General features: G+C 47.8%; 1 protein-coding gene across 4 annotated transcripts in view; it reads right to left on the bottom strand.

The window, feature by feature from the left end:
* ADCY4 (adenylate cyclase 4) overlaps positions 1-18,891 on the bottom strand; it is a 75,929-nt gene that overhangs the window by 16,901 nt on the left and 40,137 nt on the right. For all 4 annotated transcript variants that reach the window (XM_079951536.1, XM_079951535.1, XM_079951538.1 and 1 more), the window contains exons 9-20: positions 18,303-18,461; positions 15,912-16,044; positions 13,639-13,821; positions 9,772-9,815; positions 8,558-8,644; positions 7,760-7,829; positions 6,657-6,754; positions 4,398-4,482; positions 3,054-3,191; positions 2,840-2,947; positions 2,398-2,582; positions 1,485-1,569 (exon numbers count right to left, since the gene is read on the bottom strand). In XM_079951536.1, the coding sequence (XP_079807662.1) occupies positions 1,485-1,569; positions 2,398-2,582; positions 2,840-2,947; positions 3,054-3,191; positions 4,398-4,482; positions 6,657-6,754; positions 7,760-7,829; positions 8,558-8,644; positions 9,772-9,815; positions 13,639-13,821; positions 15,912-16,044; positions 18,303-18,461 (1,375 nt within the window). The remainder of the gene's footprint in view (positions 1-1,484; positions 1,570-2,397; positions 2,583-2,839; positions 2,948-3,053; positions 3,192-4,397; positions 4,483-6,656; positions 6,755-7,759; positions 7,830-8,557; positions 8,645-9,771; positions 9,816-13,638; positions 13,822-15,911; positions 16,045-18,302; positions 18,462-18,891) is intronic.

Below are 18,891 nucleotides of genomic sequence, written 5' to 3'. Positions count from 1 at the left end.
GTAAATTCTGACTGGCAGCCACTCACCATAATTCTAGGCTGGAAACCTTTCCCTGTCCCATCTGAAGATATCAGAGATTGAATCTTGGCTTGCTGCAAAAACCCTTCCCCAACTAAAAAAACAAATCACATGAAGAAAAGTAATTCCATTGAGCTGCACTTCTTTCCCAAATCAAATATGCAAAATGAGAAAACCACACCTTGGACAAAAAGATAAGAGTCTCTACCTGGACCTTCCACTTAAAATGCTGTTAAAGGTAAAGGGACCCCTGACCATTAGGTCCAGTCGTGGCCGACTCTGGGGTTGCGGCGTTCATCTCGCTTTATTGGCTGAGGGAGCCGGTGTACAGCTTCCGGGTCATGTGGCCAGCAGGACTAAGCCGCTTCTGGCAAACCAGAGCAGCGCACGGAAATGCTGTTACAACCACTTTAAATAACCCTCCCTCCATGAATCATGGGAACTGTAGCTTGTTAAAGGTGCTGAGAGCTACAATTAATCACAGAGCTACAATTCACAGAGTGGTTTAACAATCTATGTCTAGGAACTCTGAGAACTCTGGGAAATTTAGCTCTGTGAGATTAGGCGTCTCCTAACAACTTTCAACACCCCTAGAAAACTACAATTCCCAGGATTCTTTGGGGGGGGGAGAGAGCCATGAGTGTTTAAAGTAGCATTTTAGTGATTTAAGTGCACAGTGTTGATGTGGCCTCCTTCACTGTTCTTTCCCGCTTGTACTACATGAAAAATGCTGTCAAACCCTGCTTGACTAGCATAAGCATGGACTGCAAACAATCAAACCACAATCAGAAGGGGAAGTTGCTGGGGCTGAGATGGGGGGGGGGGAGAGAGAGAGAGAAGAGAAAGAGAGAGATGACCTAGAAGGCAACACAGGAAACAGTGGTTTCTTGCATGGCACAGCAAAGCAAACTGGCACCCAACCCACATCAGATGGTTGTGAAGGATGCAATACCTAAGTAATGCCATCCTTCGTCTGCAAAATTGCTTATCCCTCGCAGCCCATATAGGACAATCCTCTGCAATGCACAAGTTGTTCCATGGAAGACATGCAGGCAATTCTGGCCGGAGAGCCAAAACCCACCCTCCACCAACTCTTCCCTAGCATAAGTTATTACATTATGGTTGCAGTAAAGGAGGGAGGTAGACGGGATGAAGGACCACCCCAACAGTACAACTGGGAAACCTCCTTGAACTTTTCCACCCAATCTTTGAAAGCTTGGGCTAAGAACTTGAACCTGAGCTTGCTTACGTCCTCATCCCTCCCAATCCATTTTCCTTTGCTGCTGTTGTCTTGTTTGATTGGAAGCCTGGCAGTATAGAGTGTGATCTCCACATCTCCTTTTTTTAAAAAGTTAATAGTAAGCTGTATGGATAGATGATTGTGGAGAACATATGAAGGACAGAGAAATAAGCTCTTCTTGAAATGGACACTCGCTTTCTTCAGGGCTGATAGGAAACCAATTTACCTGCCTGGCCAGAGCCAAGAGGGTGAAGAAGAAGACGAAGAACGAGAATGCTCCCATCACCTTAGGCTCCTTCAGCACCCCAGGTCTAGAGGCGGGGGGGGGGGTTAAAAAGAAGAAGAAGGGGAAGAAGAGAACATCACTCTTGGGTCAACCCTCTCCCATAATCCTCAAGGTCTCACATCTGAACCAAATATGTCCATGGGAAGCTACAATAAGAAGCACTCTCCCCAGGCATGATTCACAGGAACAAGGGCGAGTCATCTTATTTAGGGTGGGTCAGGAGGGGCTGCTTCTGGACAAATGACACCAGGCATTGCCAAGACGGTGCCCACAGATACAATAGTGCCTTTAAAGCTTTCCACTGGTGCCTGCAAAGTTTTTAAACGCAAGCCCATACAGCCCCTTGAGGTGGCGACTTTTTCCTCCCCTGAAAAGCACATAGAGCTGAAGGAGGAAGTTGGTAGAGTGGCTCTATTTCCCACTTCCTCTTTCAGCTCTCATGTGTTCATCCAGAACCAGACTGATCATGCTGTAACCAACCCAGATCAATTGGAGAGATGGAGTGTATATGCACACTTAGTCCTTTTTTTAAAAAAAAAATGTTTAGGGGTACTCTCATTTTCCTACTCATTTTGAAATACTGGCCCTCAATGAGGCCAAACTTAGATTTACAAAATGTTTAAGGGTATGCGTACCCCTGTGTCCCCCCCCCAAGAAAAAAAGCACTGTGCACACTTCTTCTCTATTTCTTACTCTGGGGGGAGGGTGGGGAGATGGAGTCCAGAGGGAGCAGCACCCATGACACTCACTCAAAAAAGATCCTCGCTAACGTTGCAAACGGCTTGGGTAGCCTCCACTTGGTTTCTGCCCTTTATGCCAGGACGTTGCCGCCGGTTCCATGAGGACTAGTTACCTGAGAGCTGTCTGGTTGGGGTAGAGGCGGGAGACATAGCAGTCGGAGAGCCACGAGTGGGTGTGGAGGAACAGCACGTTGTAGACGACGAGGCAGAGGGTCAGCATGGTGAGCTTGAGCTCAAAGTTCATGTGCAGGAAGAGGGAGCATGAGAGGAACCCCAAGATGCAGCAGTAGATGTAATACTGGAGGGGGAAGAGAGCAGGGCAGTAAAAAACAAAGTGGTTAAAAAAGAGGGCTAAACCTCATCAGCAACAGCTAGAGAAAAGCAATTGCATCCGAAGGGTTACATCAGGCATAGGCAAACTTGGCCCTCCAGATGTTTTGGGACTACAACTCCCATCATCCCTCACTAACAGGACCAGTGGTCAGGGATGATGGGAATTGTAGTCTCAAAATATTTGGAGGGTCCAGTTTGCCTATGGCTGGGTTACATACTTACTGGCACACTGAAGAGCGAGTTAAAGCGAGCAAACTCTTGTGTGGCGTTCAAGCCCCCCGTAGTCAAATTCTGAGCTTTCGAAAAGCAGGACGTCTCTGGCATGAAGAACTAATAATCCGCCCAGGAAAGGAGAGAGAAGGAGAGTTTTAGAAGGGATAAGGCGAGGCACAGGTTGGCGACACACGAGGAGCACTGAGCCAAAAATGTCTCCTACCAAATTCAGCACCGCCATGGTGAGAACCACCAGGATGGTGGTGATGCCCAAAGAGACTCGCAGCCACGGCTGGGTGCAGATGCTGTCTGAGATGGACGGGACCCAGGATAAGGCTTTTGGACCTTTCAGGAAGCACTTCTGGTGCAAAAGAAGGAGTGGGGTGGAAAAAGAGTCAAGAACATCTGTTGTCCCGTTTTCTTATTTCTCCACCCTCTAATTGCTCCTAACGTTAGATTTTAATCAGATAGCTATGAGTTTCTATTGCATCTTAAGAGCCACCTAAACATCATGGAGCAAAATTGAGTTGTGCCGATTTCATAAGCTCTATTAAGGGCATAATAAAAGCCTGCTGGATTGGGTCATGGGCCCACCTAGCACAGCACCCTGTTCTCGCAGTGGCCAACCAGATACATTGCTTTGCCTGGCTGTGTCCTTGCATTCTGGTAGCGCCTCCTGCTGGATGGACAATAGAGAGGTGGGCTTAAAAAAAAAAGAGGTTCACCAACTCTGCAGTAAGGTAACACAAAGCACAGTGTGGGCAGCAAACAGAGGAGTCCCTCAACCACTGCTTTTGCACCTTAAAACCTCTTCCGCTCTGCTCGGTTTCACAGGTGGCTAATTTTGATCGAAGAACCCTGCTGGCAGAAAAAAGCTGAGGTCAAGCCATTTTGCTTCCTCTCAATGGTGTCCTCTCTTAGCATGGACAATACAGTTGCAAACTTCAACCCTATAAATAACTCCTGCAAGCAGGGCTACCAAGCTCCTTGTAGCAGCAGCAGGGCGCCAGGAATCCTCCAACCACAATGTTTCATCATATCCATGCTCTGACAGCCCGGAAAAAAAAGAGAAGTGGCAAAGGGCCATAGCTCAGGTCCTGTGATTTGTTCCCCGGCATCCATCTATTCCTCCCTCCATCCATAGAAAAACGCCCCAGCTGAAACTGATGACAACCAGTGTCAGTGATACTGAGCTAGATGGGCCTATGGGTTGACTGGGTGCAAGGCTGCATCCCACATTCCTTAGGGATGCTGGGAAAGTTGCATGATGGGTGTTAGGTTGTGGGTGAACATATCAGATGACACAGTGATTCTCCAAACAGCTCTTGTTTATTCACAGGTCAGAACAGAACTGAACTGAAGGGTTCAGCCAGCCTGCTTATATAGAGCTCCAGTACAATGTAACTGTAACAACTTTCTGTAACTATCCAATCACTGAACATCACTTTCGATCCCTTATTTGCATATGTGGACCTGAACTATCAACAGTATCCCCCTGCTGGCCCAGGGTGAGAACTTCAGTACATAACAATGGGGGGGATTGAGAAGTAAAATCAGCGCGACTTACTGCCAGGTGGCCTGCAAAACAGGTGAGGAGGAGGAGGAAAAAGAGGAAGAAGGAAATTCCATAGGATATCCCCAACGCTTCTGTCCTGGATGGAAAGAGCAGACAAGGCAACTAAACATGGCATGCATTTTGCATTTAATTTTTTTGTCCCCCTTCTGCTGATTCTGGGAAGGAGCCAAGCATTAGACCCATAGAGCTGGAATGGACCATGCAGAAGATGTCATCCAGCATCTTTCAGACACAAGAAATGTGCTGTTGGGAGGGATATGGAGCCTGTTGCCCTCCAAGTGTTGTTGGACCCCAGCCCCAGCCCTCAAGAATCATCTAGTCCAAGCCCCTGCAATGCAGGAATCTTTTACCCAGTGTGGGCCTTGAACCCACAACCCTGAGATTAAGAGTCTCATGCTCTACCGACTGAGCCACAGGTTCCCCATCTCTGATAGGTAGCTATTCATGCTCTACTTAAAAAAAATTCTAACAAGGGATAGTCCATCATTTCCCAAAGCTGTCTGCCACTGGTATTAAACAGCTCCTGCTGACAGGAAGTTCTTTCTAAATATTTAGCAGAGATCCCCTTTCTTGCAGTTTGAACCTCATTCACAAAAATATGCACCCCTTGGCATACTCAGCATCCTACAAGCGTGTCATTTCCCACAAGGCACTGCTCACCGTTTCCAGACTTATCTGTGCCTCTATGAGGACTAGAAACTCATTCTTGGTTCCAGTCAGTGCTAGATTCAAATGAACTGCCTGCTTTGATGTTTTAAAAGGGAAGCGAGGCTTTGATCGTTGCAGCCGCATGACAACTTTTTGCCTCAAGTAGTCTAGCCCAAGAAAATGCTGTTGGATTCCAACTCCCATCAATCAGCTCCAGAAAGCACAGCCAATGGTCCAAGGATGATGGGAGTTGTAGTCCAATGTCTGGAAACACACAGGTTCCCAGCCCTGATCTAATCTAATTTGGGGTGAACACCTAAACATACTTACTAGAAGGTAAACCCCACAGATCTCTGTCACACATAATATCCAAGTAAACACACTTATGGGTATGCTGCCCAACTTAAAAAGAAAAGCACCTTCTTTCCAAATTAAGGCCGTTACAAGCAACAGATGGGGAATTTCATTGTGCCCAGAGGGAACATCTCCCCTCCAACCCTCTTTTCTACAATCTCCATTCTACAACTTTCATGGTGAGTTTGCTTTGGTTTACCATTAGCTATCACTCAAGCAGAAGAAGAGCTCTGCTGAACCTGAAAGCCTGCACACCATTTTCATCCCAATGCAAAAAGCATGTGGGGGGGAGGAGGATTCCAGCCAGCCAGGCATGCACAACAGGAGCAAAGGGTGATATCTCCCCCTCTTATCACATTCCTGTCTCAATCCAAGTCAGGCCCCTCTATGGCTTGGGGGAGGAATTCAAGCGCATACCAGGAAACAGAGGTTTGCACAGTGGAAGTGGTTTAAAGAGCTCTGTCACCCTAGCCCAAGAAATCCACTTTGAAAATAAAAACAGACTTTTTGTGGTTAGGAAAGTGATTGGGAAATGCATTGAAAACTGTGGGATGGGCAAATGATTAAACGCCCTGCAAGCAAATCTTATTGTCTTATAACTTCCCCCACAAACTAATCAAAACGAATGTTCAATAATTGGATGCAGCGTCCTTCTGGACTGCTGGGGTGCTGAGGTGTTGCCCCAAGTCATTGATGCATAAGTGGTGAATTTATACTGGACAATCCAGACATCATTTCACTTTGTGAAATGTTCTGCAATGCTTTCCCAGCCTTTGCTGCCTGGAAGGGAATTCTTGTGCAACAAAAAGCAGTACAAAAAATAAACCAGAGCAGTTATGATATAAAAATCGCACAGGATTTCAGAAAGTTATGGGGCATGCATCAGTTTGAAGCAATACAGTATCTCTTCTCCCAAACTTCTGTGGGTGTAGACAGTATTGAAAGCTGGATAAAACAGTATATAACCACCCCAATACCATCCTGAGCATCATGAGTGCACAATTAAAAGAGGCATCTGGTGGGCCAAGTAGTCTAACCGCTGCATAAGCTTTGTGCAAACAAATCAGGATGAATGCTCAATAAACAGGTCATCTAGGGGAACCCTTAGAAAAGTAACCAGCTATGCAAACAAGGGGTAGTTCTAAATCCCTAATCCCAAAAGGCAAAGTCTTCATATGCTTTGGGGTCCAGTTCTGCCTACATAAATAACTCACCCACCCATCCTCTCCTCACCCTCTTCCTGCTTACTTGTAAACCACGAGGATCTGGATGAGAAAGTTGGAGAGGAAAACCAGGAAGGTGCAGGCTGTGTAGTAATTAAAAGATGGGAGCGCGGAGAGGCGATACTGGAGAAGGCAAAGAGAGAGAACCCAGGGTGAGCAACTGTGAAAACAGGGGCAAGGGCTGCTCTGCACAACATCCCCACTTTGTTCTATATCATTCTCTGTGGGAATGTTGTGGATAGTAGGAGAGGATATATTGATGAAATATTATCTTTCCTCACTCATACTAGTGAGTCAGTGGCAGAGTACATTCCCCAATATATTGTAGGAAGCTAGTTGGTAGATTCGTTTGAATCTCTTTACTTAAGCAATTCAATCTGGCTTGTCCAGATTGGGTTTATTCCTGGAAATCCCCTTTGTTCCCTCTCAAAAAGAATAACGACACAATAGTCTTTTCTTAAAAGTAACGATAAGAAGTTTACTTACATTCAGTTCACAGTAGGTTCCCTGAAGGCAGACTTTAGCTTGTAGTTACAGAAAAGAGAGTGGGTTCATCCCATGTAGGGAAAGGAGCCCATGTGCTGCTGGCTGAGGGCCAGCAGACAGCAAAATCATCAAGAGAACAGCATCAAGAAAAGAAGGAGGAAAGATGGCTGCGTGACCAGCCCTTTTATGGGGTCACCCAGGGTCACACCCATCTACCTGGTCACATGCATGGGGAGGATGCTCCAGACAGGTGTGGCAGGAAGTCCTCCTGGCTGCAGTAACTTCCCCCTGTGTGTCCGCTCAGGGCAAACAGGAAGTGTTGTATTTGACTACTTATGTTACACCCCACATTTTCAGCCTCTTGCAGAGGCAGAGCATAGTCATCACGGCTAGTAGCCACTCTTAGCCTCATCCTCCATGAGTTAGCCTAATTCTCCTTTAAAGCCATTCAGGTTGGCGTTCATCACTAAATCTAGAGAGAGTGAATCCCAAATCTTATTTCAGTACCAAGAAACAACAGGAGGGCTGCCCCAGCTGCCTTCCGACATTTGCCACCTGAGGCCTCACTCTGCCTAATGGTAGGGGCGAGCCTGACTTCATATTGGAGCGCTCGACAAACAAAAGAACACCCAAGTACTTTACCTCCTTCTCAAGGGATTTTTCCTTGAAGTACAGCGTAATGCGATTCAGATCTTCTGATTCCTTCCATTGCCTGCAGGGGAGAAGTGTAGGAAGAAAATGGGATATTTTTCCTTGGGCAACATTCCCACCTGCTACCACCCATCTACCTCTCCTTAAAATGGAGATTAGATTTGGCCCCAGATTCCCTTGCAACCCACAAACTCATAGTCAAACAGGGAGAGGGGCATGGCTGTTTTACAGTAGTGGCGTATGGGAGGCATTGGGTATCTCATGTAATAGTAGATAGGTAAAGGGCTTGGGAAACAGTTAATAGTAATGATTTAATAATAAAATAATGTTATTATTTATATGCCGCCCATCTGACTGGGTTGCCCCAACTACTCTGGGAGGCTCCCAACAAAATATAAAAAACTCAGTAAAAACAAACAGCAGGCAAACTGGCTCCTAGCGCTGTTTTGTGACTGGGGAAGAAGACCTAGGTTCTCCTCTACTTTTCCTTTGCTTCTTTTTCTTTACTTTTTTGCTTTTCTTGCTATGTATGATCCACTGCAACAGGAAACAGGACTCCTGTAGCAGTGGTGCAGGAAGCAGAAACCTCAAAGATGCAGCTCCTCTTATTCCTGCAATGAAATGACGTGACAAGCTGCACTCACCCAAATGCCCTCTTGTGTGCCATTATTTCATGCTAGCAGAAGCCCTTTCCTCTGTTGCATCTGATTTTGTAATTATCCCTGCTTCTTTCCTGTGCCTCCGTTTTCCTCTCCCCACCCCACCCCTCGCACAGTCTCACTGACGCACTTCTGTGAGTTAAGCTGTTCGATGAGCTGAAAGAACTTCTCGTCCACTCCTTCCAGGTCTTCATCTGGGTTCCTGGGGGCACGGCCCCTGTAATACAGCCAGGAGAGGAGAAAGAGTGAGCAGGGTATTGATGAATCGCACAGAAATCAAAGGAACGCAGCGTGAAATGCCCAAACAGCACAACAGAGAGAATTAAACCAATAGACAGCAGAGGGCACGACTGAGTAAGCAACTGGACACCCAATTTTCTTCATCTAAGATGGGAAAGTGGGGGGTATTTTACCAGCTGGCAGGCCAGATCCTCACTTCTCCCAACCCCCATATCTTGAGAGATGGGTGAGGCCACTCACTTGTCCATCACCTGGCATCACCATGGCACACTGGTCAGCACAACTTGCAAACCCCATTTCTGGCAGGGATCTTAAGTCAACAACAACATTCCTCCCCTCAACTCAATAGGAAATAGCAGGGGCTTTAGGAAGTGTTTAGCACAACCTTCCACAATCTGGTACCCTTTGGATTTTGCTGGGCTCCATCTCCCATCAGCCCCAGCCAGCATGGCCAATGGCCAGGGATGAAGGAAGCTGGAGTCCAGCAACCTCTGGAGCTCATCACTGCTGGGAAAGAGTGGATTAGCATCTCAGAATCAGGTAGAATGGTCCAACACCAGCATTAGGTTCCACTCCCAAAAAAACCACACCATGGTCAATTAGGATGTTCACCCAGCTGTCTGCCACCTTTCCACTGCTTCCCCTCCCAATATTAATTCTGCAGCCCTCCACTGTGCCACTAAACTTACTGCAGACGAGGGGTGGTTTAGGTGGCTCCAGAGCTCCCTTGCCTTGTTCTAGGGCTCACCTACATTGAGAGACCTACCTAGCTGACAACAGAAGCCTAATGAATTGTGACAGATTCCATTCGACTCCCATTCCATCTCACGGTGGCTCTGCAGCTGTCAGAACCACAGGCCTAACATGCAATTCTAGCCATGGAAGAACTCTAGCCCCACAGATCTGCAGAACATCACAGTACCCACAGAAGGAAGCTAGACCGCAACATCCTGGCTCCAATCCACAGTGCGATAACACCAGACACAATGTACATTTTGCTCTATCTCTTCCTCTCCCCACCACCCCATTCTTTTCTCAGTAATCTATTTGCTTGTCGGCCTCTTCCTCCTCTCCCCCCTCTAAACAAGATACCCCCCTTGTTACCGTTCCAAGGTCTTCTGCTGGTTCAAGGACCCCAGAGAGATCTCCTGCAAGGAAACAGAAACACTGTAGGGACACAGCTGAGAGCCTGATTCCTCCCAGGGAGCTTCTTCGCCTAGCTTCCATCCCAATTTGTTTGTAGGGAAGCTAGACAACGTCAAATATTTATTGAGCAAATTGTTTGCAGGGAAACAAGAGGATGCTAAATCAAGCAAACCTTATCCCACATTTTCCGGTGCATTTTCCTATCACTTTCCTTATTGCAAAATAATACAATCCTTTCTCCTTTTTTGCGGAGGGGGAGGGTGGGTTTGTGGGGCAAATCCTCCAGATTAGCTTTAATTTGGAAACCTGAATTTGATGGTTTGTGATTGAAATGAAGCTCCCTTAGACAGTGCTGCCAAATGGACAGCCTGCAATGTTCATCTCACAGCTAGAGCACATTCGCATTATAGAGCAGGCACCCCCCCAAAACTCGGCCCTCCAGATGTTTTGGGACTACAGTTCCCATCATCCCTGACCGCTGGTCCTGTTAGCTAGGGGTGATGGGAGTTGTAGTCCCAAAACATCTGGAGGGCTGAGTTTGGGGGTGCCTGTTACAGAGGGACTGCTAAAGGTTCTGCCTTTAGTTGAGAGTGGATTTAGAAAAGTAGGAAGCTATCTTTTACTAAGTCAGACCACCTAGCTCAATACTGTCTACACTGACCGGAAAAAGCTCTCAAGGGTTTCAGACAAGGAATCTTTCCCATTTCTATCTGGGGACACCGAGGATTTAACCTGGGACCTTGTGTGTGCAAAGCAGATGTTCTACCGTTCAGCCATGGTCCTTCCTCCTGCAGCAGAAGATGGACGCCCACACTTGCCATTCATTTGCAAATTCCTCTGACATCATTGGTAATGATGCATTTGGCACACACAGGAAGATGTCTTATACTGAGCCAGACTATGGGGCTCACCTAGATCGGTGTTCTTGACACTGACTGGAAATGCATCTCTGGGGTTTCAGGCTGGGGAAATTACCAGACCCAGCAGGGAAAGCTGGGGAGGGACCTTTTAGAAGCAAAGCAGATGCCCTCTCATGCAGCTAGGGCATGGCATCTAGCTAGGCCCTGATTCTCATGCAACTGGCAGCATCTAGCAGCAGAAAGAAGACGACTAAGGGCCCATCCACATCTCCACTTAATATGAAATGCATATCCCTCATGTGCCTTTTAACCACCCCCCCCCTTTGTCCATACAATGTTCACCGGAAACAGCTGCTGTCCCAGACTTTCTCCTGCAAAATCCCTGTCCTTGGAAAATCTGGAAAGAGATCTGCAGACAGCTTTCTGTGGATGCCTTTGACTTTTTTTGGGGGGGGGGTGAGAGTCTAGAAAAAGACACTTCTAATGCACCTCCTCCCTCATTTTCCACACTTCCTGCAAATCCCGAATATAAGCCGCACCGGCAAATAAGCTTCACCTTAAAAATTCGGTGACTTGGGGGGAGGCTTGGGAGCTGTGGAAGGGATGGTCGCCATTGCCCTGCGCTTCTGAGCTGCTCTGGGGGGGGGGGAGGGAGCTGCACCGCTTTGCCGGCAGCCTCCCCCCTTTCCCCCTTTGTTCTGACAGCTATGGGGAGGCTTGGTAGCGGCGGGCAGGCTAGGTGTTGTTGCCCTATGCTCCCAGGCTGCTTTCGGCAGGGGGGGAGCTGCGCCGCTTTGTTGGTGGCATAAGGTCGTGAATATAAGCCACACTTTAATTTTTAACAGTCGGAATTTGGGGGGGGGGGAGTGTGGCTTATATTCAGGCCAATACGGTACATTGGGCCAATTTGTGTTTCTAGTTGAAGTCTCTGCCATTTCCGCCTTGAATCTGCAACACAACTGCTTCCCCCTGCTCTATCTTTACACTATGTGCTTAAATGGAACTTAGGAACCTGGGAAGCTGCCTTATACTGAGTCAAAGCATTGGTCCATCTTGCTCAGTACAGTGGTACCTCGGGTTACAGACGCTTCAGGTTACAGACTCCGCTAACCCAGAAATAGTACCTCGGGTTAAGAACTTTGCTTCAGGATGAGAACAGAAATCACGCGGCGGCAGCAGCGGGAGGCCCCATTAGCTAAAGTGGTGCTTCAGGTTAAGAACAGTTTCAGGTTAAGAACGGACCGGAAAGAATTAAGTACATAACCAGAGGCACCACTGTATTGTCTGCAGTGGGTGACAGAGGCTCCCCAGGGCTTCAGACAGGAGTCTCTCCCAGCCCTACCTGGGGGTGCCAGGGACTGAATGTGCTCCCCTTTAGATGAGCTACAGCCCTTCCCCAAAAAACCAGAGGTTCCCAGAAGCATGTGAACAGCTGAGGAGGTTATTTTATCCCAGATCTCAATGGCCATAGGAAAGGTGCTTTGAAACTTCTGTCGTTCACCTTCTCCTTCCTATTTTTCTCAAAGCGCAGAAGAGAAAATTGTGGCACCTGGGTTCCCCCCAAAGAGTGACATTTCCAGCAAAGCAACTGTGGTTTTAAGACATGCTTCCGAAAACCATGTGTGGCAGTGAGATGGTTTTCTTATCTTCCACGATCAATACCCACCCCATGCAAAATGTACTTGTGAACTCTAACACCTTCCCCCGCCCCCTTCCTGGATAACCCTACATTTTGTGCTTGAATGCAGAACTGCAAATAGCAGGCAAGCACTTCATGTCTGTCAGTCCTGGCCCACAAGTGGTTAGAGTGCTGCACCAGGATGTGGAAAATACAGGTTCAAATCCTCAATCAGCCATGAAGCCATGAGTGACCTTGGGCCACTCACTCACTCTCAGCCTAACCTACCTCACAAGACTGTTGTGAGGATAAAATGGGGAGGAGATGAACGATGCATGCCACATTGAGCTCCTTGGAGAAAAGGAGAAGAAGAAGAAGAGTTTGGATTTGATATCCCGCTTTATCACTACCCGAAGGAGTCTCAAAGCGGCTAACATTCTCCTTTCCCTTCCTCCCCCACAACAAACACTCTGTGAGGTGAGTGGGGCTGAGAGACTTCAGAGAAGTGTGACTAGCCCAAGGTCACCCAGCAGCTGCATGTGGAGGAGCGGGGACGTGAACCCGGTTCCCCAGATTACGAGTCTACCGCTCTTAACCACTACACCACACTGACATGCAATGAAACAAGGAAATAAGGAATAGGCATGCAATGAAACAATGATAATAAGAAACCTGTGAGGTTTTAACACACACTGCATTTTGTATCTTGCTTCAAAGACGTGTGAGTGCGGTTGATAAGATAATCTCATTTCTGCTCTCCTTTCTAAAAACATGCTTTCTGAACCTTTGCGCGCAAGCTCAGATGGACTAGAGAGAACAGTAGAAGCTTCTCCGTAATCCATTTTGCCAAAATAAACATGGCAGCTGAACAGGGGGCAGCTCAGGAAACAAGAATTGCCAACGAAAGAAGAATGGCAGATGAAATTAATGGACTATGCAGAATTAGATAAGATGACAGGAAGGATTTGAAACCTGCAGGACCAGAGATTCTCAGAAGACTGGAATAAATATGCGAACTACTTGAAAAGCAACTGTAATCAGCAGATTATGCAAGCAGTTTTGTAAGGAGGACTATGTGAAATATTGCAAGGAAGATTATGAAGAGAGTTATTAGTTAAAGATTATTAAAAGTAACAGAGAAATTAAGAAATGTAAATCAAGTGAAAAAGACTGAAAAATCTTCAGATGCAGTTGATGGAAGTCTAAAAATTGTATATGATATGAAATTATGTTAAATGATTGTTGGAAATGATATGTTATATAGAAAAGAAAAGGGGCAGCTGAAATGGCTTGAGGGTTCTCGGCACATGTCCTTGCATTGACATGAGCACAACCTGCTGGACGTACCGAGTAGTTGCTCCTGACAAACCCTGCCGGTTCTGCGGGGAGGTTGTCGAGGTGTTTGAGGTTGGCAAAGGGTTTGGCTGCCCCCCACGACTCCAGGTAGCGAGTCATCCGCGCTGGAGCCCTCATCTTGTAGCCCTCACCTGGCTCAGGTGAAAGGGTGCCGCTGGAGGTCTCTTCTTCAGCCTAAAGACAACAGGAGCCAGAAGAGCAAGTGGAAGTCGTGAGTGTCAAACCCCAGCCGGCGGCATCCATATGTTGAGGACTACATACAATGACATAATCGCACTGAGGGCCAATACATTGCACTGCCTGAGGGGAAGGGACCCACAGCTGTGGCTAGACACTGGTCTAGAGCCTGCACAGCCACTCCCAATTCAGACATTATGGAGAAACCGAGCTGTGTGTCAGCAGCACACCGGCAACACTTTGCTCCATATCCCTTAATGGCAGCTCTCAACGGCTTCGCATAGATGCTACATAGCATTGGGGACAAAAGTGTGACCTGAGATTGGTCTCAACTAGGGCCAGGGCCTTTTCAGTACTGGCCCCAACTTGGTGGAACGCTCTGTCACAAGAGACTAGAGCATAGCTGTCAACTATCAGATTTGAAAATAAGGGATCAGCAGCCTCGGAAATAAGGGATCAGCAGCCTCACCTGTCCCGAGGACAGTCTACAGGATATCTAACAATCCGGGATAGCAGTGGGAAGCAGCAGGAAACAGTGCTGGAATAAGGGAATTTCCCACCGAAAAAGGGAAGGTTGACAGCTATGGACTAGGCCCTGCGGGACTTGACATCTTTCCGCAAGGCCTGCAAGACAGAGCTGTTCCGCCTGGCCTTTGGTTTGGACTCAGTCTGGCTCTTATGTTTCCCTCCCCTTACGGTCTTGATCTACCGGCTACTTTTAAAATGAGGCTGCATTTTAAATTGCATTTTAACCTGTATTTTAAATTGGTGGGGTTTTCTTTTTCTTTTTCTCCCCCCCCCCTTATGTTTTTACTGTAATTTTATTGGTGTTAGCCGCCCTGAGCCCTGCTCTGGTCGGGGAGGGCGGGGTATAAATTATTATTATTATTACTTAAATGCCAAGGGGCCAATGAGCATTCCCCCAGAGCTATTCTGTGGAACCCACTGTGGAAGAGTGTCACCAATAGGCAGGGGTGTAGGAAGGGGGATGCGGGGGGGGGGCGTCCGCCCCGGGCATCATCCTTGAGTGGGGGTGACAAAATGGCACACTGCAGGGGGCAGCACTTACTGCGGGGACTGGCCTGCAGAGCGTCCGAGCTATGGATCTCTCCTGGGAGTGACGCAGCGGCTCAGGGGCCCATGCTGCCCGAAATGGCATCTACCAGGTGGACTCCCTGGGCGGATCACCACGCTGCCCCCCGTGCATTGATCACCCTGGCACCCCCATGCCCAGTTCACCACAGCACCCCCATAGGTGGCTCGCCACACCCCCACCACTCCGGGTGCCAGAGCAGCTAGCTACACCCCTGCCAATAGGGTTGCCATATTTCAAAAGTGCTGAGCTTTTTTGGGGGAGAGGGCAAGGTTGCTGAGCTTTTTCTGCAAAATCTCCAAAATATTTGAAGTTTTTGAGCTTTTATGGTAAACGAAATTTACCATAAAATCAACACTTCCAATATGGGTGGCCAGACATTTTTACAGATTTTCACATATTCCACCCGAACGCTATTTCCAACGGAGAAATCCAAGATATGTCCAGGAAATCCCAGACATATGGCAGCCCTAGAACAGACGTCTCGCAAAGCCGATCCAGGAGGATACCAAGGCCAATGTTATCAAAAGCTGCGGGAAGGTCCAGGAAAAGAAGCAAGATTAGACTCTGAATGTCCTTATCCTAATAAAGATCATTGATAAGGGTGACCAAGGCTGAGTGGGTTCCAAAACCAGGTTTGAAACCAGATTAATATGGGTTTGGACCAGCCTTTCTCAACCATGGGTCCCACCTTGTTGGACTACAACTCCCATCATCCCTGCCCACTGGTTCTGCTAGCTAGGGATGATGGGAGTTGTATTCCAACAATATCTGGGGACCTGAGGTTGGAGAAGGTTTGTCTAGATAGTAAGTTTCACCAAAGTATACCTGCAGCTGTTCCACCACAACCATCTCAATCCCCTTTCCAAGAAGTGAGGGAAACTGGCTGATAACTATCTATCACAGACTAGGAAGTCCAGGTGAAGCTTTTTTCCTTTTTTCCCTCTCCCCTAAAAAGTGGATGCACCACCTCCAGTTTCAAAGCAGATCTCACCCTGGGGTCAACGACCAGGAAGGTTTTGATTTTGTTCTCCCTCAGGTAAGAGTCTCGTGGCCAGAAACAAACTTCCTCCACAGCGTAGGCCCCACCCAGGTGCAGCAACGTGGCCTCCGTGATATGAACCCTCCTGAAAGGGAAAAGAGATGGGAATGTAGACGGATACCCCAAGAGGCAGATGGAGTCCTATCTATGTATACAGTGGTACCTCGGGTTAAGTACTTAATTCGTTCTGGATGTCTGTTCTTAACCTGAAACTGTTCTTAACCTGAAGCACCACTTTAGCTAATGGGGCCTCCCGCTGCCGCCGCCGCGCAATTTCTGTTCTCATCCTGAAGCAAAGTTCTTAACTCGAGGTACTATTTCTGGGTTAGCGGAGTCTGTAACCTGAAGCGTATGTAACCCAAGGTTCCACTGTACAACAGAATGGACAGACAGAGGACACTTGTTCATCATACAATAACTCAGGGGCAGAGGAAGGGGTTCGGTGGGGGCACTCTGCCCCGGGTGTCACCACTGTCACCACAATCGGCTTGCTCCGCCACTGCAGTAACTGTCAGCAAATACACACAAATTCATGTAATTCCTCTTCCCTGCCTCCAGGGCGAAGCAGTGCCCACATATTTCAGTCAACTGCTGAGAAGCAACAAAGGTTTTTTTCAAGGGAGCATTTGAACATTGTGTTGGAATCATTTATTTGGATATAGTTTATAAAGGAGGTGGAGAACTGATAGCTGATTTAATTGCAATGTCTACAATGTTAAATAGCGGTAAATGGGTCAACTGGCCAGTATTGTCCCAGCCTGAGCAGTAAAATACTCTTCTGGCAGGGAACCTGTGCTGGGATCTGAAAAGCCAACAAAGGCCAGATTTTCCCGTGCTTTACCTTTCACCCACCAGTTTCTACGAAGCTCCACTTCTACCCACCATTTTTGGCCAGCCTCTGCTCCTAACCTAGCAGTCACCACCTGAAACTCACCGCATCACATTCTCCCAAGGTGTGGAGCCACCAGATTCAGGCAGGCTCCACCCCAATCCACCACATTCCATTAGGCTCCACCTATAAATTTTAGTCAGGCTCCACCCCTAACCCAACACCTTCTACTAAGCCCACAGCTACCTACCAATTCCATCTAGGATCTGCCCCTAAACTGCTAAGCTTTGCCACCTCCAGCCCACCAGATCCTTCGTTGCATGGCAAGGTCCCAAACCCTACCGGGAAGTGGAATAAAGACACATGGAACAGTATTTTAGGTTAATGGGAGAAAAAGGCCACAACTTCATTGGTTACAGAATGTGAGTGGTATTGGCTTAGGCATTGGAAACCACACAGCTATATCTGACTCCTGCCCATCCACAGGAGTCTTGGAAGTGTTAACCACCAGAAGGGGGAGCCCTGCTGATGCACATCAACTAGGAACTCCCCCAGGGTCACTACTAGGGGTCGTGCCATGGCCCTAGCCCCCCCCCCCCGTCTGGGGCTTTGGACCGGACCACGCCACTCAGATTCCTTTAACGGAATACCCTTGAAATAGGAGGGGTAGGTGATGGCCACTACCTCCCCTCCCCTTCAACCTAATACTCCAATGCCTAATCGCCAAACCCTACAAAGTTGTGACAAATTGCTATGAAGTAGGAGAAAAACCAAATGGCTGGTGCTAATTTGCCAAGTGGAAAAAATTCCTAACAGGCCACTGTTAAAAAACAGGCAACCAACCAAAGTCCATAGCAAGGTCAGGAGATAAAGAACCTAACCTAAGGGGGGTGGGAGAACTGACCGAGCAGGGAGAAAAGGAACATGTCCTCGGCCGTGGGTAGTTTAAATAGCCTGCGCCATGCCCCCAGACCATCCAGATTGGACAGCCTTGGGTTGACGCGGCCTAGGACCAGCCAATGGCGCAGGGGCTATCCCACCCCATGCACGTGGGGAGGGCTTGCTCCCAGACCCCAACGTAATCTCCCCAGGGACGGGAAATGGCTTTGTCTTTGAATTTGATTCTTCCAGTCCCAACCTGGGACCTACAAGATTCTGGGTCTAGCCCCTGTCCTAGAATTACCACAATACACCAGGTTCGGGTTATGCTCCGCTAACCCAGAAGTAGGTGTTCTGGGCAGCAAACTTTGCCCCGGGATGCGAGCAGAAGTCATGCACTGGCAGCGTGGCGGCAGCAGGAGGCCCCATTAATGAAAGCGCGCCTCAGGTTAAGAACAGTTTCGGGTTAAGAACGGACCTCCAGAACAAATTAAGTTCATAAATGAAGGTACCACTGTATTTGTTTGGTTGTTGCTAGGCTACTAGGAGCCAGCATTCAATCTTGCATACGCAAGAACCAAAGCCTTTCCTGGACCAAAGTGGGAGCATTCCTCTCACCATGTTGCTTCCCTCACCCTGGCACACCTCCTGCTTCCATGTGATTGGCTAGCGTCACATCATCGGACCAAACGTCATACTGCCACTTCTGGAGCCCAATCACCCCACACAGGACGTTCCCCGAATGGACTCCGACTCTCATGTTGATGTCCACTCCAGTGGCATCACGCAGTTTCCTATTTGTGAGAGGACAAACAGGACAAAATAAGTTTGCATTTTATTAAAAGTGCCTGATCCAAATTAGTAGCAAAATAAATGGAAGCGATTAAAAGTGAGGGGGGAGGGACACACCTCCGTACTGTATTTCAGAAATTAAAATAGCAAGTCAGACATCAGCTTGCTGACAAAGGTCCGAATAGTTAAAGCTATGGTTTTCCCAGTAGTGATGTATGGAAGTGAGAGCTGGACCATAAAGAAGGCTGATCGCCAAAGAATTGATGTTTTTGAATTATGGTGCTGGAGGAGACTCTTGAGAGTCCCATGGACTACAAGAAGATCAAACACATTCCATTCTTAAGGAAATTAGCCCTGAGTGCTCACTGGAAGGACAGCTCATGAAGCTGAGGCTCCAATACTTCGGCCACCTCATGAGAAGAGAAGACTCCC

The sequence above is a fragment of the Podarcis cretensis genome (genome assembly GCF_951804945.1).
Source record: "Podarcis cretensis genome assembly, chromosome: 13".
NCBI lineage: Eukaryota > Metazoa > Chordata > Lepidosauria > Squamata > Lacertidae > Podarcis > Podarcis cretensis.
This window is presented reverse-complemented; position numbering and strand designations above follow the sequence as displayed.